Genomic DNA, 20,703 nt, shown 5'->3' on the forward strand with positions numbered 1-20,703 from the left:
AAGCAATACTGAAAGAAATAAACTAAAAATGAAAACAAAAAAAATGCAACACAATAAATATGCTATTGAAAAAAGCACAAAAGGTGTTTTTCGTTGTCAGGTGGAGCTGGAGAGGAAGCTGGAGTCCGCCACTAAATCCAAGCTACACTACAAGCAGCAGTGGGGGCGTGCCTTAAAGGAGCTTGCTCGATTCAAACAGGTATGGTTCACCCAGAGAAGGATGTGATTCTTATAGGAGCTGTTTACTGTAGAGTGCTAAACTTTTATACCGGGGTTACAGATTTAAAGGATGGGTAGTCTTAACAATGCATGTTTGCATGTTAGTATGGGCTGTAAAGGTATGTTCATGCTAGTTGTCTAAGTATAAAAATATGGGCCAGTGGTTATCCCTGTTAAGTATGTAAATGTGTTTAAAAACTCATAACAAACCAAACATAAAAAGGATTTTTCAGCAAATTACAGTTACTTATTTTTGTTTTTAGAAAAGCGCAATAACATCTGAAGCTAAATGTTAATTACATTCCAAGTTGATATTCATAGAGTATTCCAGTATGTAATGACATCAGTAACCAGATGGATGAAAACAAGACTAGTAGTCCAGAATCTCAACAGAACAGGACAGAATGATGACAGCAGTACCTGAAACTGACAAAAACAAAACCCAAACTTTACCATTAAAACAAAGCGAGTGAGAGGAGCTGACCTCGGACCGTCTTGACAGCGGTCATATTTCACAGCAGATAATTGTAGTTTTTCAGTGAGGGGATGCTGCAGGTTTTTAAATCTGCTGCTAGAGATGAGCTGACAGTGTTAGGACATGTAAGTGCTCTGTTTAAAGACATAGAGTGAGCAGAGGAAACCAACCATAGCTCCACACACGTCACATCATACTGAGGATGCAGCAGCATGTAGATGTGTGATTGAGTTTTAAGGCAATTTAAAACTTACTGTAGACTTTATATTGCTGTCACCTTTTTTGGTGTTGTCTTTTTATTTCCTCAATCTAAACATGTTCTTTTTAGACTAACTGGTGATTCTAAATTAGCTGTAGGTGTGAATGTGAGAGTGAATGTTTGGTTGCCATTCAGTGTCTTGGTCCAAATGCTGCGACAGATTTCATCACCCTGCAGTTAGTCGCCAAGTTGAGTAATTCACTTTAGTTTAAAGTTCATAGCTTAAACATAATCTCAAAGCACTTTATATTGTAACATTAGGACCTTAAATAAAGCCCCAGATATTAGACGGAGAACCCCAGGAAGAAATTTCCATTAAAAACAGTCTCATTGAGCGGGAGTGACCATCGATGACCAGCTAGGGGGTAAAAAGAGAGGATAAAGGAGCGTAGAGAGATGACAAACAAAAAGGCCAGAACTTAAACTACAAGAGAAACTGGATAAAAGCTGAAGGTGTGCAAAGAGTGGAGAAGTAATGTTTGGTGCATCATGGGAAGTTACGTGAAAGCATCAACAGCAAAAGATGGAAATAGAAAACCGGAATTCAGCTTTTGGTTAGTGACGTCTGCTGCTGCTCTACTCTACTCTAATAGGGACCATCACTTAAAACATGACCATGACGTTGTAAGGCATGAAAGCAGTCTTTTTGAAAACAGAGGAGTTGCTCTCTGCTGGTCATTAAAAAGATTTAAGGCACTTTCACGTTGCTACATGCATCTTTTACAGTATACACTCTGTGGTCAGAGGCCCAAAAAGCATCAAAGTGTATATATCTATGCTGTTTGAGGATTAAGAGTGGATTTGTATTGGTTTTGTGTCCTCACAAGTTTGGAAAGACACACGTGTGTGTTTGTATGTCTGAAGGAGAAAGAAAACGGGAGGAGAACGAAGTGTGTTTTTACATTGGAGTCAAATATTTAGCAGAGTTGAAGTAGACAGCCATCAGTTCTTAACAGCCCATACACACTCATCCACCTATCTTTGTGAGGACTCTGATTCACATACAACTACTAAATGCCTAAACCTAATACCAACCCAAACCCTGAAACCAAACCCTTTGAAGGTCTGTCACAAAGTGAGTGAGCACGTCATCACTCCACAGGCCTACAACTGAAACTTGTCCTCACAAGGGTAGACGTTTATGTGCACACACACAGCACTAAGTGGGGCTTTAGTCAGACTAAGCCTAATGTAAACACACGCAGACGCACAGACCTTATCTGACAAACTAATAACTGTTACCGACATTAACCAGCTGGAAAAGTGGACGGACATTTTTCCTCCCCCTCGCTCTCCGTCTCTCTTTCATTTTTCCTTTTTACAGCAGCCTCGCCTCTTTTGTTTCCTCCTGTCTCCTTTTTTCTTCTTGTTTGACAGTTTCTCCTTCTCTTGTGTCTTCACTATTTATCACGTTCAAACTTCTTCCTCATTTTAGTTCTCCTTTCTTTTCTTAATTTTCTTCGTCTGCCTCACGTATCCTTCCTTGTACCTCCTGTCTGCCTCCTTTTGGTTCGCCTTCCTTTTCGTTTCCCATCTTTGTTCTCACTTTTTTTTCTTTTGGTTTTTCCTCCCCATCCCTCCTTCCTCCCCTCTCTTAAGTGCCACATCATTGTAAAGAAAACACAGAGTGATTTATGCACCTCTAAGGGGGTTCAGCTCTGAGTGTCACCCCCCACCTATTAATCATTCCCTGGGTTTGCGTTGAGCAATAAGCTAGTCAGGCGCTAACTATTCAGATGTCACACTCTCGCTTTTTATAAAATATCAGGCCTGTGTTTACACGACCATCCGTCTTGGTGCGCCGCGGTTTTTAAAGCCGCCGCTTGTTTGGTTTTTCTCGGCCTCTACTCGCCTATTTATTCTCTCCTCTCAGCGCCTCGCATGGCGTGCTGTTTAGCTCAAGTCAGATCATAAAAATTCTTGTCCAAGGAATAATGTGCTTTTCTACCCAGGAGGTGCAAGCGGCTGGAGAATTAATACCCACACAGGACTGTGGTTTTAGATCAGAGGGTCGGCCCCTGCCTTTTTGAATTCAAAATATTGGGACAAGGAGCTTAAGTTGGTCTTTTCAAAGAAAAAATACTAGGGCACAAAGAGATTAAAGTTTTGGGACGAGAAGCGTAAATGTGGTATTTTTAGAAGCTAGGTGTTGTGGGACAGAGAATTACACTTGGTCATTTTCTTGAAAAGAAAGAAGCAAAGACTTCTTGGCCAGTTTATTTCTGCAGATCCAGCAGTAACAAAGGCTTTGATACAAAATCCAAGTTTATGGAGGAAAGAAAAGGGGCTGTTGCTGTTCTGATGTGAACTGAAGTCCACCATAGAAGTCAAATATAATCATAAGCCACAACATTAAAACCACCTGCCTGCATCTGATGGGCAAATTATGCAAAAGTGGGTTATTTTTAATGCCTTTTTTTTTTTTTTCCAGCATTTCTAGGCCACTCAAGTACATTTTGCTTCACGTTTTAGCAGGTTTTTTCCCCCCGAAGAATCTATTGTTTCTAGCTTTGGGTACCGCTCACATTTGAACTGCTACTGAGGCCGTTGCTGGAATTTGCAGATGGCCATTTTAAAAACCATGAATCTTATATTTTTAGAATTCAAGTAAATAATTGAATATATACAATTATTTATTAACAATAATAATAATAATAATAATAATAATAAGGTACTTTTTGTTCTTTTGTGAGCTTAAAATGATGTAAAACCTTGGAAAATTAATTGAAACTATAAACAGAATATAAAGAAATGCCCACTATGACTTTTTGTCAAAACATCAGTGTATTGTGATGAAGAGACATCAATTGAAGTTGAGAAAGATCCAGGTAAAAAGAAAAATTAAAGGTTAAACGGAAGCATACGTTCTGAAATATTTCAGCAGTTTTATCTATAATCATACAGTCTGTGTATCAGTTTTGCAGTAATGTAAATCTACTTATATAAAAGTGCACATAATGTACTCAGTAGTGCAGTTTTTAGTACATTACATGTGGAGATTGCGCGTTCTCTCCAGATACTCCTACAATCCAAAAAGATGTGTGCTAGGTGATTCTAAATTGGCTGTAAGCGTGAATGGTTGTCTGTCTCTCTGTGTTAGCCTGGGGACCTTTACAGGGTGTACTCAACCCTTCGCCCTATGATACCAGAGACACGTTCTGACCCCCAACCACCCTGCGTTAGATAAGTGGAAAAAAAACTTGATGGATTAGTGTTTCATTCAAAATATTGTGGACCACAAGAAGAACACAGGGTAGCATTATAGGGTATACAGTGGGGCAAAAAAGTATTTAGTCAGCCACCAATTGTGCAAGTTCCCCCACTTAAAATGATGACAGAGGTCAGTAATTTGCACCAGAGGTACACTTCAACTGTGAGAGACAGAATGTGAAAAAAAAAATCCATGAATTCACATGGTAGGATTTGTAAAGAATTTATTCGTAAATTAGGGTGGAAAATAAGTATTTGGTCACCTCAAACAAGGAAAATCTCTGGCTCTCACAGACCTGTAACGTCTTCTGTAAGAAGCTTTTCAGTCCCCCACTCGTTACCTGTATGAATGGCACCTGTTTGAACTCATCATCTGTATAAAAGACACCTGTCCACAGCCTCAAACAGTCAGACTCCAAACTCCGCCATGGCCAAGACCAAAGAGCTTTCGAAGGACACCAGGAAAAGTATTGTAGACCTGCACCAGACTGGGAAGAGTGAATCTACAATAGGCAAGCAGCTTGGTGTGAAAAAATCAACTGTGGGAGCAATCATCAGAAAATGGAAGACATACAAGACCACTGATAATCTCCCTCGATCTGGGGCTCCACGCAAGATCTCATCCCGTGGGGTCAAAATGATCATGAGAACGGTGAGCAAAGATCCCAGAACCACACGGGGGGACCTGGTGAATGACCTGCAGAGAGCTGGGACCAAAGTAACAAAGGTCACCATCAGTAACACACTACAACGGCAGGGAATCAAATCCCGCAGTGCCAGACGTGTTCCGCTGCTGAAGCCAGTGCATGTCCAGGCCCGTCTGAAGTTTGCCAGAGAGCACATGGATGATACAGCAGAGGATTGGGAGAATGTCATGTGGTCAGATGAAACCAAAGTAGAACTTTTTGGTATAAACTCAACTCGTCGTGTTTGGAGGAAGAAGAATACTGAGTTGCATCCCAAGAACACCATACCTACTGTGAAGCATGGGGGTGGAAACATCATGCTATGGGGCTGTTTTTCTGCCAAGGGGACAGGACGACTGATCCATGTTAAGGACAGAATGAATGGGGCCATGTATCATGAGATTTTGAGCCAAAACCTCCTTCCATCAGTGAGAACTTTGAAGATGAAACGAGGCTGGGTCTTCCAACATGACAATGATCCAAAACACACCGCCCGGGCAACAAAGGAGTGGCTCCGTAAGAAGCATTTGAAAGTCCTGGAGTGGCCTAGCCAGTCTCCAGACCTCAACCCCATAGAAAATCTGTGGCGGGAGTTGAAAGTCCGTGTTGCTCGGCGACAGCCCCAAAACATCACTGCTCTCGAGAAGATCTGCATGGAGGAATGGGCCAAAATACCAGCTACTGTGTGTGCAAACCTGGTAAAGACCTATAGTAAACGTTTGACCTCTGTTATTGCCAACAAAGGTTATGTTACAAAGTATCGAGTTGTATTTTTGTTATTGACCAAATACTTATTTTCCACCCTGATTTACGAATAAATTCTTTACAAATCCTACCATGTGGATTCATGGATTTTTTTTTTCACATTCTGTCTCTCACAGTTGAAGTGTACCTCTGGTGCAAATTACTGACCTCTGTCATCATTTTAAGTGGGGGAACTTGCACAATCGGTGGCTGACTAAATACTTTTTTGCCCCACTGTACATATACAGGGTAGAATTACTTAGATTACAATTTGGCGATGCACAAACTTCTGTCACACAAGATAACATTCTTCACTCTTCTGGACCTTTTGAAGATGTAGCAGTAGAGTTGGAGTTGGTCATCACGATTAGGAGCTCAATACTCCACTGATTGCCACAGAGTATTTGTTATTTTATTGATTTTAAGTGCAGCATCTTCCATGTGCCCACATACCTGCAAATGCTTTTTATCTTACCACGTAGAAAAATGCAATCCTTTTCCATGGGAAAGAGTCTGCCGGGGGTTAAAGTTTTATAACAGGTTGTTGAAGGTCCATTCTCTGCTTGGACCAGTTAACCTCCATCATGTCTTGGTTTCATTGGTCATGTGATCTTGCTGCTGAGTTCAGCTCCCCTCGGGGCTATCCAGACTAAAAGTGTCCTCTCTCATGACGCCGTGAGTGTGTTTGTATAAAACTGTCTGTCAAACAGCAGATGTAACATGTTGTCTGAGGGTATTTCAGTGTTACTGGTCTCAGTGGACACTCTGATGGTTCCCACTGGTCATTCCTGAAATATTATGGAGTCCCAGGGTGAGGGGTGCTGTCCCAGACAGCGAGGGTCAAAGGGTTTGATCGGTACTGAGAGATTTTAAGGAATAATACTCTACACATGATGAATTTTCAAATTTTTTCCACACAGTTGCTTTGCTGGATGGTTTTCAGTCCATCTGGAAGTAAGCACGCGGCTGAAAACACATAAGCAAAGCAGGAAAGGCAAACAGTGGTAGTTCATAGAAGTTTAATATAAAGAGCCAAGCAGCTCCACTGGGAACGTGAATTTAACACAAATTGCAAACAGTTGGAATAGAAATGACGTTTTTGACCACTTGTCGGTCAGAGAGCTGGTAATGAACATCAGTTATTTCTCAGGAACAGAAACCTCAAATGGAGCCAAAAGAATGTGTCGAACAATGAAAAATGGGAAACACTCTACTATAACCATTGTTAATAAATGGTAAATTGACCGTTAATTAAACTTCAGTTGCCTCTCGCCCTGCGACAGCTGAGCTAGGCTTCGGTCCAGCCCCCCCACCACAACTCTGCAATGGAGTAAGCTGTTAGGAAGCTGGTTGATATTAACAGTGAAAATTGGTTTGTAGAGCATTTTCTGGATGGTTATTATAAAGCTGAGGCTGATTTTGATCATTTTTGTTTTTTCTCTTGTCGTTTTCTTGCATTTCCACTCAGATAGGTTTAGTTTGGTTAAGTCCAGGAAAACATTGCTGTTTAAAGTTAAGTGAGCCTGGTTTTGCCCCAGGAATAGACTAGCGCTCTGTATTTGCCTTCTGGCACCAGGCATGCTTGAGGCAGGGTTGAGAAGACATGGGTGCACAAGCAGTTTAGTCTCTAACTGCTTTTCACTTTTATTTCCATGCAGTAACACAGAGATTCCCAGATGACAGAGGAAGATTTTGTGACAGTTGGAAAAGATGACTTTCTCAGATCATTTAAAAACCCTTCATGATCACTTTGTTTGCCGCTTTGACTTCTTGCTCTACAACAACACTGATGGGCTTGATTTTTATTTCTGGTCTTTACTGCAGTGAGTTTTAAGCTTAGGCCTGTGTTGACTTCACAGTTTAGGTGAACGACTAATATGTCGGGCAGAATTGCAGTTTTTAGTGATTGACATGGTTCAGAGTTGGTCTTACAAAAAGCTCGATCACAGCTTTACACACTCGTCTGCATGTTGTCACTGTTTGTGCCGTTCTTTCTACAGCTCACTGTGGTGACTGAAGTTATAATATGCAAACAACCAACGTGAAACATTGTAAATTTGAAAGCTGATTTTGGTCAGATTATTGAGCTTTTGGTCCCATAATTCATTTTTAAATCGTTTATTTTGTGTGTCGCTGCTTGTTTTAAAGATTGAACAAATAAGAACTTCAGCTTTAACTAGGTATCGCAACTCCGATATTTCAGTGCTACTAATACATTGAAACTTCACTTCAAAGAGTGAATACAAACCCAGTGCTTAATGTTAAATGTTTCGGTCTCCATTATAGACGGACGGCATTCTTCAACTCTGCTCCTGCAGCTTTTATCTCCTGCTTATTGGTCTTAAACCTCCACTCTGCATGTCCCTGCAGCCTGAACATATGGACCTTAACCCTTCAAACACAGCAGATATAACAGAGCTGCAGGCATGTTTAACCCTCTGTTGCAAAGATCTCATCTGCTCAGTGCTACATTTAATTAGTGAGGTTGAAAAGTCTGCAAACATTACACTATTTAGGCTGCTGGTTGTGATATTGACTTAATAATTATATCAGTATGATGGTAAGAGTTCTCAAGATGAAATTGATGACTTCAATTCTGAAAACTTGTTGATCCGTCTCGACAACTGTACCCTCAAACACAATAATAACATGGACTGAACCACCACTCACAACCACTAGCACTTTATATAGCCTCTGTAGAAACTATCTACACCCTCACTTATCTTAACTGCACTAATGTATAGCTCTGTGTAAATAATCATTCTGTACATTCGATAATCTTTAATCCTACAACTGTTTACAACTTGCATAGTTCCCATTTCTGTATAGCTGTATATCCCAGATTCTGTAAAGTTATTTATTTCATATTCTGTATAGTTTTTCATATTTATATCCTGTTCATATCCTGTACATAGCTTGTACTCACTACAGCCTGTACATACTTATAGTTATAGAATATTCACAACATACTTCATACCGTGTACATTATAACATACCATAATAGACCCATTTCTGTAATATACTCACATATCTATATTATTGCTAATATATATTGTAATATATCTATATCACTAAAGCACTTCTGGATGGATGCAAACTGCATTTCGTTGCCCTGTACCTGTGCATGTGCAATGACAATAAAGTTGAATTCTAATTCTATTCTATTCTATATTCAAAAACATTTTATTCCAGTTTTATTTCCTAAAATTGGCAAATTTCTCATCAGTCTACTTCTTGAATAAATAAAACTTGCTGATATTTTTTTTTTCATCTGAGGAAATGGTAAATGGCCTGTATTTGTATAGTGCTTTACTCAAACAATGTAAGTTGCACATTTTCTAAAAACATCTGTGAGTCCTTATTACTTAAACTCCACTTTGTTTTTCTCCAGACGGCCAAAATGTGGGTTAAGTGATTTACAAAACTGCTCTTGTGTGTGAAGCTCACCCAGCTTCTTATGGAAACCAGAGATTCTGTATATGAAGCTAGGAACCCTCGTTTATCTCTAATCATCCTCATTTCCTTCGTGTTTTATCCGTCATGTCTCTAAACAAGCTCACAGAGCGCTGGTGAAAAACTCCCCCTGAACTCCCACAGGTGGCGAGCTGCTCAGAAAACTTCATGTGATTATAGAAAAGTGTGTCCACATGTAAGCGATGGGATGAAAGTGTTTGTACGAGGCATCCCCCACCCAGCTGCTCAAGACTTCTGACAGTACAGGCGAGTAATGGAGGGTCAGACAGCGGGGGAGGAGAAGTCATTCTCGGAACATCCATCCCAGAAACCAGCATCCAGCCTGGTCTTCATCTTCAGGCTCACAGCAGTTTTTTTTTAGCCGTTGATAAAGGAGCAGTGAAGGCTGGATGTTGTGTTGTGGTTCACAGTGGTCATGGATATCATTTTATCTCAGTTTATATTTTCGGTCTGTTTAAACATTTCATTTGAATGTGTTTCAAGAATCAGGAACTTAAGATGGATGCTCTTTTATTCAAACAGTCTGATATAATAGACACAGCTATATATTCAGAGATTTCGATACAGCGGTACCACTAATGTTGAAAAATGAAAAATACGCCAATTCAACGTCTATAAAACTGGAAATTCCAAGTCCAACTTTCTTTCTGTCGTGATTTTTGATTGTTTGACTTTTTGTGATTTGAACCACACCAGTGGGCTTCACATGCTAGATGCTCTACACAAGATGCTCGTAGTCTCTCGATTACATCAAAGGATGTAAAAAGGCCCCAGGAGGAGGCCTGAGGGCAGACTCGGGACACGCTGCAGAGATTACAACTCTCGGCTGGCCTGGGAACGCCTTGGTGTTCCCCCGGACAAGCTGCAGGAGGTGGCCGGGGAGAGGGAGGTCTGTGCTTGAGCAGTAAGGTCGTGTTTATACACCACGGACAAGCAGTTGTGCCTATTATATTTTATTAAATGCACCTGAAGGTCGTAGTTGATGGATCATAGATAAATGACCAGTCACAAAAAAAACTTGAAGAGCAGGTTGAAGTCCACTTGGACGCTTGCATATTCATGGAGAAATATAAATATTATCGCTGCATGATTGTGGATTTTATCTTATCTGCAAAGAGATGACACTTCTGAGTAGAGGCTGAGATTAATTTCGTTAATTTAATCGCTTTTGGTGACCAAAGCTTTTTTATTTCTTTTTTTAATTTAATGAACAATACCAAAAACTTCCAAAAATTGGCATTTGCCCCTAGAGTCAAAGCATACCTTGAGCTTTCTTCTACATGGGTTTTGTTAAGTGAAGTTTCTCCTTTGGTTACCTCAGCTGATGCTAAGATTTTCATTCGGAGTGAGCAGGATGAACAGGGTTAGAAATGAGTATAACAGAAAGATAGATGGACGGATCAAATCAACAAGACATCAGGACAGCAGAGTGAACGGGAAGGTTTACAAGATGGTAGCGAGACCTGCTATGATGCACGAACGACAGGAAGTCGAGCTGGAGGTGGGAGAAGTTGAAGATGCTTTTCACTGGGAGTGACCCGAAGGGACAAGATTAGAATATCAGAGGGACAGCTCAGGTTGAGGTTTGAGGGGCATGTTTGAGATGGTTTGGACATGTGCAGAGGAGGGATGGTGGATATATTGGGGAAAGAGTGTTGAAGATGGCTCTGACAGGTTGGAGGAAAAAAGGAAGACCACAGAGAAGTTCATGGATGTCGTGAAGGAGGACATGATAGTTGTTGTGATAGGGTTGGGTGCTAAGGGTAGGGCGAGATGAAGGGAGATGATCTGCTGTGGCAACCTCTAAAGGGAGCTGAACAGAAAGAGGAACCAACGGAATAATTTTATACAGATTATTTTGTTTTCATAATTGGTGGAAGCCAAAATCAGATTAATTGTGTTGCCTTATATTTAGTTTACAATCCGTGGCCACTGGTCCCCCTTCATCCAGAACTATGTCTGTCCTGTCAAATACACTTCTCGGGTAGGTGACCACATTTTGTTAGAACTGTCCATGTGGTTATTTTGATGCTGTCAGCTGTGATTCAGAGCCCAACTTTGTAATATCTGCTTCAGAGTCCTGACTTTTAGCTACTTTTCTCTGTGCCTCCCGTTCCTCCTACCCCCCTGTTGAGGCCTCGGTATCACCTCGTCCTCTGATTGTTTCAGGACTCAGCCTCAGGTTGTCCTTGGCAGCGGGCACTAGAGAAAATGTTTAGCCTGTTTGTTTTTCTAGTAATTAGCCCTAAAACGGCCTGTAATACAGACTGTTAATGGTCCACAGAGAGCTGAGCCTGTGTCAACACACGTGTGTGTGTGTGTGTGTGTGTGTGTGTGTGTGTGTGTGTGTGTGTGTGTGTGTGTGTGTGTGAGTGAGGGTGTGAGTGAGGGTGTGAGTGAGGGTGTGTTTTTTCTGTGAGGAGGCGACCAGCCGTGTGAAAGTGGAAGCTTTCTGTGTGTGTGTAATGTGAAAATGTTGGTTTTCCCATCCAGAATGAGCCGGCTGCTCGATCTGCTCTCTATCAGCCGAGCGCACAGACAGATTCCAGCCTCTCCGATCACCTCCCCACTGCCTGCGCTCTGCTGCTCGCACTCTTCCTCATTATTGCGCCGTCAGCTGAGTATGGGATGGTAATGTTGCTCAGCCTATTAAAGATATTTTAACAACTGCTTTTAGTGGTTAAATTTAGAGGATCGCCTTCGACCTTTGGTGCGCCTTCTCCATGAGATCATGGTCAATCTGCACTGTAACTAATGGATACTAAGAAAATAAAGCTGCAGTTAGTCAGTAAATCCATTAGCTCATCAATGGAAAGTTATTGTCCATTATTTTGATACATGATTACATATTAACCGTCAAGCTTTTGTTCCCATTTTACAATTCCTCTGAACTTTCCGCTTTTGGGGCCTCATTTCTGTAAATTTAAAGACTTTTGGATTTTGTTCTCTAAAAATGTAAACTGTCGTCCGATTTCAAAACAGACTCCAGTGAAACTCTTTCTGCTGGGGAAAAACAAAAGAGTTCATCGTTTGAGTGCATCAAAAACAAAGTGCTTAACCATCACGTAACCACACACTGCCATTCGCTTTAGGGAGAATTAACTTAATTGTCAACATTTGCTGCTTTTATTTGCCTTTCAATTATGATAAATTTAATATTTTGGAAGTTAGACAAAACAGCTTTCATTGTTTTCATAGACCTTTGATCCATCTGTTGTCTGAACAGCTGATCTGATTCAGGTCTGCAGTGAGCTGGAGCCTGTCCCAGCTCATTTTGGCAAGCTTGGTCAGAGATGCAGGGTAAACTCTGGACAGATTGCCGGCCCTTCGTAGGCCGAACACAGAGAAACATTCTGGTTCACATTCATGCCTACAGTCAATTTTGAATCAGCGATTACTCAAATGTGCCGATCTGTGGATAGTGGAAGGCAGCTGTCATACCCAGAGACAACAGGGAGGTGCAGCAAGAACATTAAGCTCCCCTGTGAAAATCATTTATTTAAAAATATTTTAAAAAATCAGTTACCTAATAAATCAACATAATTTTTAGTTTAAGCTGTTAAAGAGAGCATCTCAGTTTTTTCATGATAAGAAATAAGAAGCCCCCCCCCCCCCCCCCACCCCCCCAAAAAGACAAAAACAAAAACAAAACCAAAGTGTTGATTGTCATAACTTCCTACTGTTTGTTTGCTGTTCAGCCATCAGATATTAAATATTTTAGTCTGTTTGTCAGAACAGTGGATAACCTCCAGATCTTCAGCACAGCATGAAGATAAGAAACAGGTTACCGCATAAAGCTGCCATAAACCAAAACCAGTGGCCAAGTGACTTAAAACCTTTGTGCTAAAGCCCAGACAAACTTCATCCTGCAAGTAACCCTAAAAACCTAAAACCCAATTGGTTGATTTGATTAATTGTTTACCTGTTAGTAAAACATGTAATAGTTTGATATTAAGTGCTGCCAATCTTGATCCTGACATATGACAGATTAAATATTTTGGACTGTTTTTCAGACAAAATGTTTCTACTTTAAGAAATTCCTGCATTTTTTTGGTCTCACATTCTGTTAAATGTTAATGAAGCTGCTGGTCAGCTTGCCTCTGTGTTTTATGCAATCCCTTCAATATTTCAATTCTTTAAATAATATTAAAAAACAATGTGCCAAATATTCAGCTTTTTCTGTCTTTTATAATGAAATAAATTATTTGTTTAGATTTTGCAAATGCAACTTTGCAAGCAAAACATTAGACATGAGAAGAATGTCACAGCTGAGTAGCTGCTAACCACCACCCTGTTTTCAAAGGAAAAGGGCAAATATTAGATGTTTCTAAATGACTCATTACTCTTTAGTTCATTCAGTTTAATTTAAATATTTAAATTTGTTTGTGGACTGTTACACAGATCAGACTTCACTGCTGGATGTTTTACAGACCAAACAACAATCACATGATCATGAAATTAGTCATCAGATTAATTAATACATTTAAGAAGTGGTTTAACTGATTAATTAACTAATTAATTAATTAGTTACCTTCAGCGGTAACTAATTACCAAACATGAGAATTTACTTTAACCACTTTTCTGGATCATCATTTCTAACCACGTAATTCGTTCTCAAATGTGCTTAATAACAAAAATAAGTGTTAGCGGCAGCCCTCGACTGGGGTTATGAGTAATTTTGATGACTTGCTGACCCTCTGCTAGTGCTGGAAACATTCACACATCCTTCCAGGGTTCACGTGTAGCCAGATATTTGTCACTTTTAACGGTGACAGTCAGAATAATAAGAAATACCCCAGTAACTGTTTTCTCCAATCACTACATAAAACGTGAGCTGCAATGATTAGCCAATAGATGATTCATCTGCAGCTGTTTTCATATTTATTCAACGTTTTCGGTCATTTTTAATAAACTGAAAGTAGAAAATTCTCCCAGTGTGCTTTTCTGCTTCTCTTGGTCTCGTGTTGAATATGTAATATTTTTCTAATTTAAAAGTAAAAAGATATTTGGTAACATCACTTTATGCTTTTGTATGTTGAGATTTCGCATTATTTTTCTCCCATTTTATTATTTTATTGACCAAAAAAGACTTTGTACTTTTTTAATCTAGATTATTTGATCATTTGTTTACATTTAATTATGTCTTAAATACGGTTTGAAAGCGCGAGGTTTTCACAGCACATGCTCTTTTTATCCCTTCTCGTAGACAGTAGGTTCATATGTTGGAGTTATGTCATCACCTTCAATCTTTTATGTTCTTATATCATATTTTTTTTCTGCAGGTTGTTGGATGTATAACCTGCAGCCTTTAAATGATAACTCTTTACATTTATAATTAAAGGTCTGAAGGAACGCCACATTTGTTTTCTCTCTTCAGACGGTTTTGTTGATTTATGAGCGTCCAGCTGACTCGGCTCAGATTGCTGTTCGGGACGGTTTTGGGAACTCTGAGCTGGAGGCCCGAGCAGCTGAGAGAAATACGGCTTTTGGACATTTTTTATTAAGTTTCCTTTGAGTTCTCACCGCGTTGCTGTTGGTCTCCGTGTGAATTCTCTCGAAGCCCTGCGGCATTTTTCTCAGGCCAGCTTTATGAAAATGTGAAACCAGACAAATTTATCACCACAGTGCTCTGTGTGCAATTTGGAAAAACACTTTCTTGGCATCTGAACTCACACATTTCAGCGCACGGGTCAGAGGTTTATTTTCAAATATTCTCAGTTCAGATCTGATCAGTTGACCGGTGCTTGAATGCCAAGGTTCAAGTCAAACGTGTTGGAAGTCACAGTGAAGATCTTGAGGTTACGTGAGGTGAAAGAGAACCTGATTCTGCTCACATTTAACGAACATTCACAGCTTCATAGTTTCTCTTGTTTTGTTTTTTGCAGCGGGAGCAGGAAAACGCCATGACGCGTCTGAAGAAACAACAGGCTGAGCTTGAAGCCATGAGGCTGCGTTACCTAGCAACGGAGGAGAAGGAGGCGGTCCGACAGGACCGACAGGAGCTGGACAGCATCAGGAACGAGCTCAACAGGTGATGGTGATGATCAAGTTCAACAGACTCGGGGTGTCTTTCTGTTACGTGGCTGCACTTATCCCAACATCAGCAACCGCAAAGTGGTCGCAAAAATCAGCTCGACCAACCCAGAGTTTCCAAATTTAGCTGTGAGCACGCTCACACGAAACAGTTGAAACATCATAGAGAATGGCAGGAGTAAAGCTGTCTGCACGCTTAAGACTGGAAATGCCTCTGTAGACAGAATTCACTATAAGCCAGCAAACAGCTGTGAGCAATTAGTTTTTTTAATTACAACCAACAGGAAAAAAAATAAAGTTGCACCTAAAACATGAATGAATAAAATTCAGTTTCTTATTTACGCTACTTTCCAGAGGACTGATGCATCCTTTGGCAGTAGCTTTTTCTCGTCTTGAGCATAAAAGTTCAGCAAATCTGCAGCATAAGTTACCATGGCAACATGCCTCATTTGTAATAATAAAATCTGAGCGTTGAACCTGAAAGTATATTGCCCCAAACCCTGCTTCACAGTACAGACTCCTGTAAGGCATTTTGTTTTCTTCAACAGGTTAAAACAGCAAGATGACAGATTAGGCCCCACCCCCTCTGTGCTTGACCCCGCCCCCGGTCTGGCTCTGAGCGAGAGCGCCGAGGAGCACCTGAGCCGCCTGTTGGAAGAGAGAGACGCGTTGCTAAGGACCGGAGTTTATACCCACGAAGACCGAATCATCGCCGAGCTCAACAGGCAGATACAGGAAGCCATGACGGACAGAGGGAAGCTCTGACCGCTGCTGCAGCCGTCCAATCAGAGTCTGAGTCACACCTGAGGCTGCAGGTAAATCGGCTACCTGTTTGAATTCAGTTCGAAACCTGAGTCCGATTTGATCACATCTTTGTAATTCTTCAGAAAGAAAACAAACAGGCGACACGTTTGTTGTAATTGGGTAAAATTTAAATGGACCCTTTCTGCTAATATCCAGCTTATATTTTTATTTTTTGGAAAATACTACAACAGCTTTTCATGATTTACAGTTCAAAGTAATCCCTGTAACCTGCATCCCCCCCTGGCTCATCTGAAACGCGCTGTTTTAGCTCCTCCCCTTTCAGGACCACCCTCACTTTCAGACACACACGGGCGAAGCAGAGCCTGAGGGCTCCAACCGACCACAGACCACATCAGTCTGAAAGATGTTTATTCAGCAGATCCCGACTGCTGAATAAACATCTTTCCTCTGTGCTGCACAATCAGGCATTAAATTTTTCATTATTATGGTATTTGTGTATAACATATAAATAATTAATGTTAACCTAGACCTTTGTGCATTCGTGCAGATCTGTGCTGTGTTACATTTTGATTAAATGTAAAACAGTTTCCCTCTGTATTTATCACATAAAGCAATGAGACGTGCACAATGTTCCTTTTAAGACAATTACCGAGCAGCGGGGACATTTTTAAAGTAAATGCAGCATATTATTGAATTATTGCGCTCTCTGTAAGTATTTTTATTTTTTAAACAAGGCCTTGAGCCTCCTGTGCTGGCAGTGATATGTCACATGTACCTTAATCATGGAGTTTAATGTAGTGCAGTGTGTAAAGTTCGATATCAGCAGCGTCTATATGGAAAAAGGCAGCTTTCCTACGATTGGCTTTCACTTTAACGCAAAGATGAACAGCATGTAGCCTCTATGGATTCTGTGTCTGAGATAACTGTATTAGGGATACCCCCTCTCTGTGACATCATACAGAGCAAGCAGTAAAAAAAAAACCTGTGATATTAAGTATTCAGAGCAGTCTGAAGTCAGAGGTTTCAGCCCACAGAGAGTACTTGTACATGCACTGACCTCGTTATTTAAAAATTTTACCAACCTCATTATGAACATGCACCAATAGAATAGATATGATAGAAAATATAGCAACTTAGAACCTGAATGAGATCTTTTTCTCATGTGCGCCAAAATCTGTCTCCAAACAGAACTCAAGCGCATGATGGTGGATGAACTCTCCCGGAGTCCTGAAGCTTCGACAGCGTCTGTTACATAAATCAACCTCTATTTAAAATCTGTGTTTATCTGTGAACGAGTGAGTGTTGTATAAAAACTCAGAGTTTTGCTTTTAAAGCATCATCCTGCTGATTTTCAGTGTTTTACCTTTAAAAAGACAAATGCATAACGTTCAAGGACACTGCAACATTCACTGAGTGTCTGTTAGTGTATTAACTGTGTAAATAGACTCGTCCTTCATTTGTTGTGTCAGTGAACGCACCACAGACTCAAACGATGATTAGTTAATTGTTCGATTTCTTCCTTTATTTCATGTTTTGTGAATATCTGAAAAAGATATTCGGTTTAGTTTAACAGAGGATCAGGAAAACTTCCTTTTTTTTCACTCCATGCAGATAAATTTATTTTGTTGACGTTATTATGCTCATTTTTACATAATGGCTGCTTAGGAAGCAGAGAATAAATTATAATATAATAAAAACGAACTTTTGATTTTTGGATCTTGTTAAAATCAACAAGATCGGATGTTTCTTTACTAAAAACAGGAAACCAGCAGAGTGATCCTTGAGAGCCTGAAGCAGTACTGAGTAAATGTTCTTTTTAAGTTATTAGAGACTCTGACGAGCCTGTGTGCAGTGTTGAGGAGTTTTTCTGTCTGACAGCAGGTGGCGCTGTAGCCTCAGAAACTCTCCTGCAAACACTGAGATCTAATTTATTTTTTAATGATCAGAGATGACTGATCTGTGTGCACGTGTGGAATAAATTATTTTGAGAGAAAAGCTGCTGTGTGTCTTTCATTAGTGTTTTTTAGAGAGCAGATCAGTATATTTACTCATCATTAAAAATTTTAAATTCTCCTGAAACCGTTTCTTTTAAATAAATTCATTTCTCTGTTCGCCAGTAAATGTAAATATGAGAATATTTCATTGGAGTCCTGATTGTGATTTTATTCTAAACCAAATGAGGAGGAAGAATTACAGATGATGTAAAAATGAATCTATAACTGCTGTTGCTCATTGGACTGGAGCTTTAGTACTCGAGTAATACAGGACGCAAGTAACTGAGTGAGGTCATTTATGATGCACACTTCCATGTGCCATCGGGATATTTTAAATTCTCAAAATATTCCCTACAATCCATCCAATTGATTATTAAACTGTAAGTTCTGCAAAGTTTCTGTTAATTACAGCTGTTAGAATTATTTTTTTTAAAGCAGTAAATATAAAAGAGTAAATCCTAAAAATGCAAAATACTTTTAGGTCCAAAGTGAAATGAAACAGAGCTGAAGATGGACTGCGCTGAGCAGACAGACGACATGTGTTATAACATGTAGAACATGTTCTCTCACACACGCAGATGCATTAGTGTGTGCTCACGGTGAGCAGATGTTCCAGCTCATCCGTGCAGACGAGGACGAGAGGAAGACGTGAAGAAAAAGTCAAGTGAAAAAATGTTGATGTTTAAAGCGGCTTTCTGCGTTTTTACCTCCAGCTTTTAAAACTTCAGTTCAATTTGCTGCATAACAAGGATGTAAAATGATGCTCAGATGTTAGTGACCCTCTCACTGTTTTTATTCTGAAAAATGTTTTTACTTGATAAGTTTCCAAAGAAAGCCAGGAGCAGCTGTGATGCAAAAGTGATGTTATTTACAAACTGAGTTGGCACCTCTAGTTGTATCTCTCCTCTTTTTGATTTTTTTCATATCAGACATCATAATGTCATAATTACACCCAATGAGACAATTGAAACAAGAGGACTTTGAACTGAAACAATGGAAAGGATGATCCAACTCCTTCAAGTCTCTTTCAAAGGATGGCAGTTGTTTCCAGTTGTCTTTTTGTGTCTAAATTTTTGGAGCAAGTACAACCAAAATGGAAACAAAAAAATGGGTTTAAAATCAAAACATACGGACAGAAGACTCAAAGAAAAATGCTTTTGAAAACAGAAAATGCAACAAAATAAATGAAAAGCAGTCAGTGTTTGCAAGAGTGGGACAGATGAAATGAGATTCACATGCAGCCTTTAATTATTTTCTTCCCTTTTTTAAGCCAGAATGTTCACTTATTAACCCTCTGAAGTCGTCATCAGTGACAACCTGAATCTAATCAATAACCTGAACTCTAAAATCTAGGCAATCAGAACCTGTCATTTTTGGTTTTACTAAATTGTCCTGCCTTTGCAAACAGCCAGCAAAGAAAAGTGTCAGTGGAAATGCAGCACAACAAATGCACCTTACACTTTTGCTCCTAAAAGTCCATTTAGTCTTCCTTCAAAATATAGGGTTAGGGGTATAAGAAAAGTAGGACTGTGTTATAGCTGCTGCTAGTTGAATGGTCAACCTTCAAATATTGTGATTCCATTTTTGCCAGATGTTGGATATTGGAAAGTCTCGAAAGCCATTCACTGATGTCAGCGGGTCATTTTTAAAATGTTCTGCTGCTACTTTGTAGTGACTTACAGAAAGTCTTTGATACAACAGATTTTAGAGTATTCAAGAAACGTGTGAAGAACAGGATTGGAGCTATAGCTCGCATGTGGATGAAAAGCAACATGGAACAGACACCAGAGAATTAATGATACAGTCAATAGTTAATAGTCAAAGGCCATTTAAAGTAATGATACTATAATTTTATCATTTAATATTCTTAGGAATGGTTTTAATTATTGTATCTTCTTTTATATATTTTCTGTTATCGTGTATATTTTCTTTCCAAGTAAACATATATTTATTGTAATTTCTTATCTTTGTATATTGTGGATATAAAAGCCCAACTAGTCACAAGGGTTGGAAATTACGAATAGCTATACAATCTGTGCAACATACCACTTTTATTGCACTGCATTGCATTGTCTCTATCAAATAACATTTAATATGTAATAATTAGTAACAGTAATTTACTCTTATTTCTTTCGTACAGACGATTCAAATTTATTTTGTTCTGGGAAAAGTCAATAGTCAATATATGTCCCTACCCTCACTTATCATCGTGCGCTCTGGGTAGTGACCAAAAGAATGATGGAGATTGTAGATACAAACGACCAGTAGGGGAAATGATCTTCATCCAAAGATCCTCCTGTCAGGATCCTCCTCCATCCTGTCAGATGGAGAAGGATCATTCAGGAGGCATATAACCACCTCTCCACCGCACTGAAAGGAGCTAGTCGAGATGCTTTGGTCACCTGACCTCCTGGATGAGGTGTTCGGGACATGTCCCATCAGGAGGAGGCCCAGAGTAGAGCCTTGATTCTTGCTGGTTACCTGTCAACATCTCAAATTTCTTCAGCAAGAGTCAAATCTGTCTTGCACACAAGTTTATTCATGCTGTGCATTTTAACATTTTAACATTAGAGTCAATGGGGATCGTCTCACTTTTGCAGTCAGCCTCTCGTGGCCATTAGAGGGACTGCAGTTTGGGGGACATTTCCAGCCTTGAAGGTTGCTGATCGTCTTTTGAGCAGAACATTGCTCTGTGCTGAGATAAATCTCATCAGCTTCACCTCACAGTGGGTTTAATGTTGTGGCTGCCGTGCACAAACGGACTCTTTCATGTGATATATCTGAAGCTGTGGTCGGGTTACCAGCAGACAGATTTTCTCACAGTGAAACTTTCTCCTCCAACAT

General features: G+C 39.9%; 1 protein-coding gene across 2 annotated transcripts in view; it reads left to right on the forward strand.

Moving 5' to 3' along the window:
* cep120 (centrosomal protein 120) overlaps positions 1 to 17,851 on the forward strand; it is a 34,295-nt gene extending 16,444 nt beyond the window's left edge. For both annotated transcript variants that reach the window (XM_082554510.1, XM_082554511.1), the window contains exons 18-21: positions 101 to 199; positions 14,953 to 15,098; positions 15,649 to 15,915; positions 17,054 to 17,851. In XM_082554510.1, the coding sequence (XP_082410636.1) occupies positions 101 to 199; positions 14,953 to 15,098; positions 15,649 to 15,865 (462 nt within the window). In that variant the 3' untranslated portion in view covers positions 15,866 to 15,915; positions 17,054 to 17,851. The remainder of the gene's footprint in view (positions 1 to 100; positions 200 to 14,952; positions 15,099 to 15,648; positions 15,916 to 17,053) is intronic.
* The last annotated feature ends 2,852 nt before the right edge of the window (positions 17,852 to 20,703 follow it).

Source organism: Aulonocara stuartgranti (assembly GCF_965226115.1).
Source record: "Aulonocara stuartgranti genome assembly, chromosome: 12".
NCBI classification, from domain to species: domain Eukaryota; kingdom Metazoa; phylum Chordata; class Actinopteri; order Cichliformes; family Cichlidae; genus Aulonocara; species Aulonocara stuartgranti.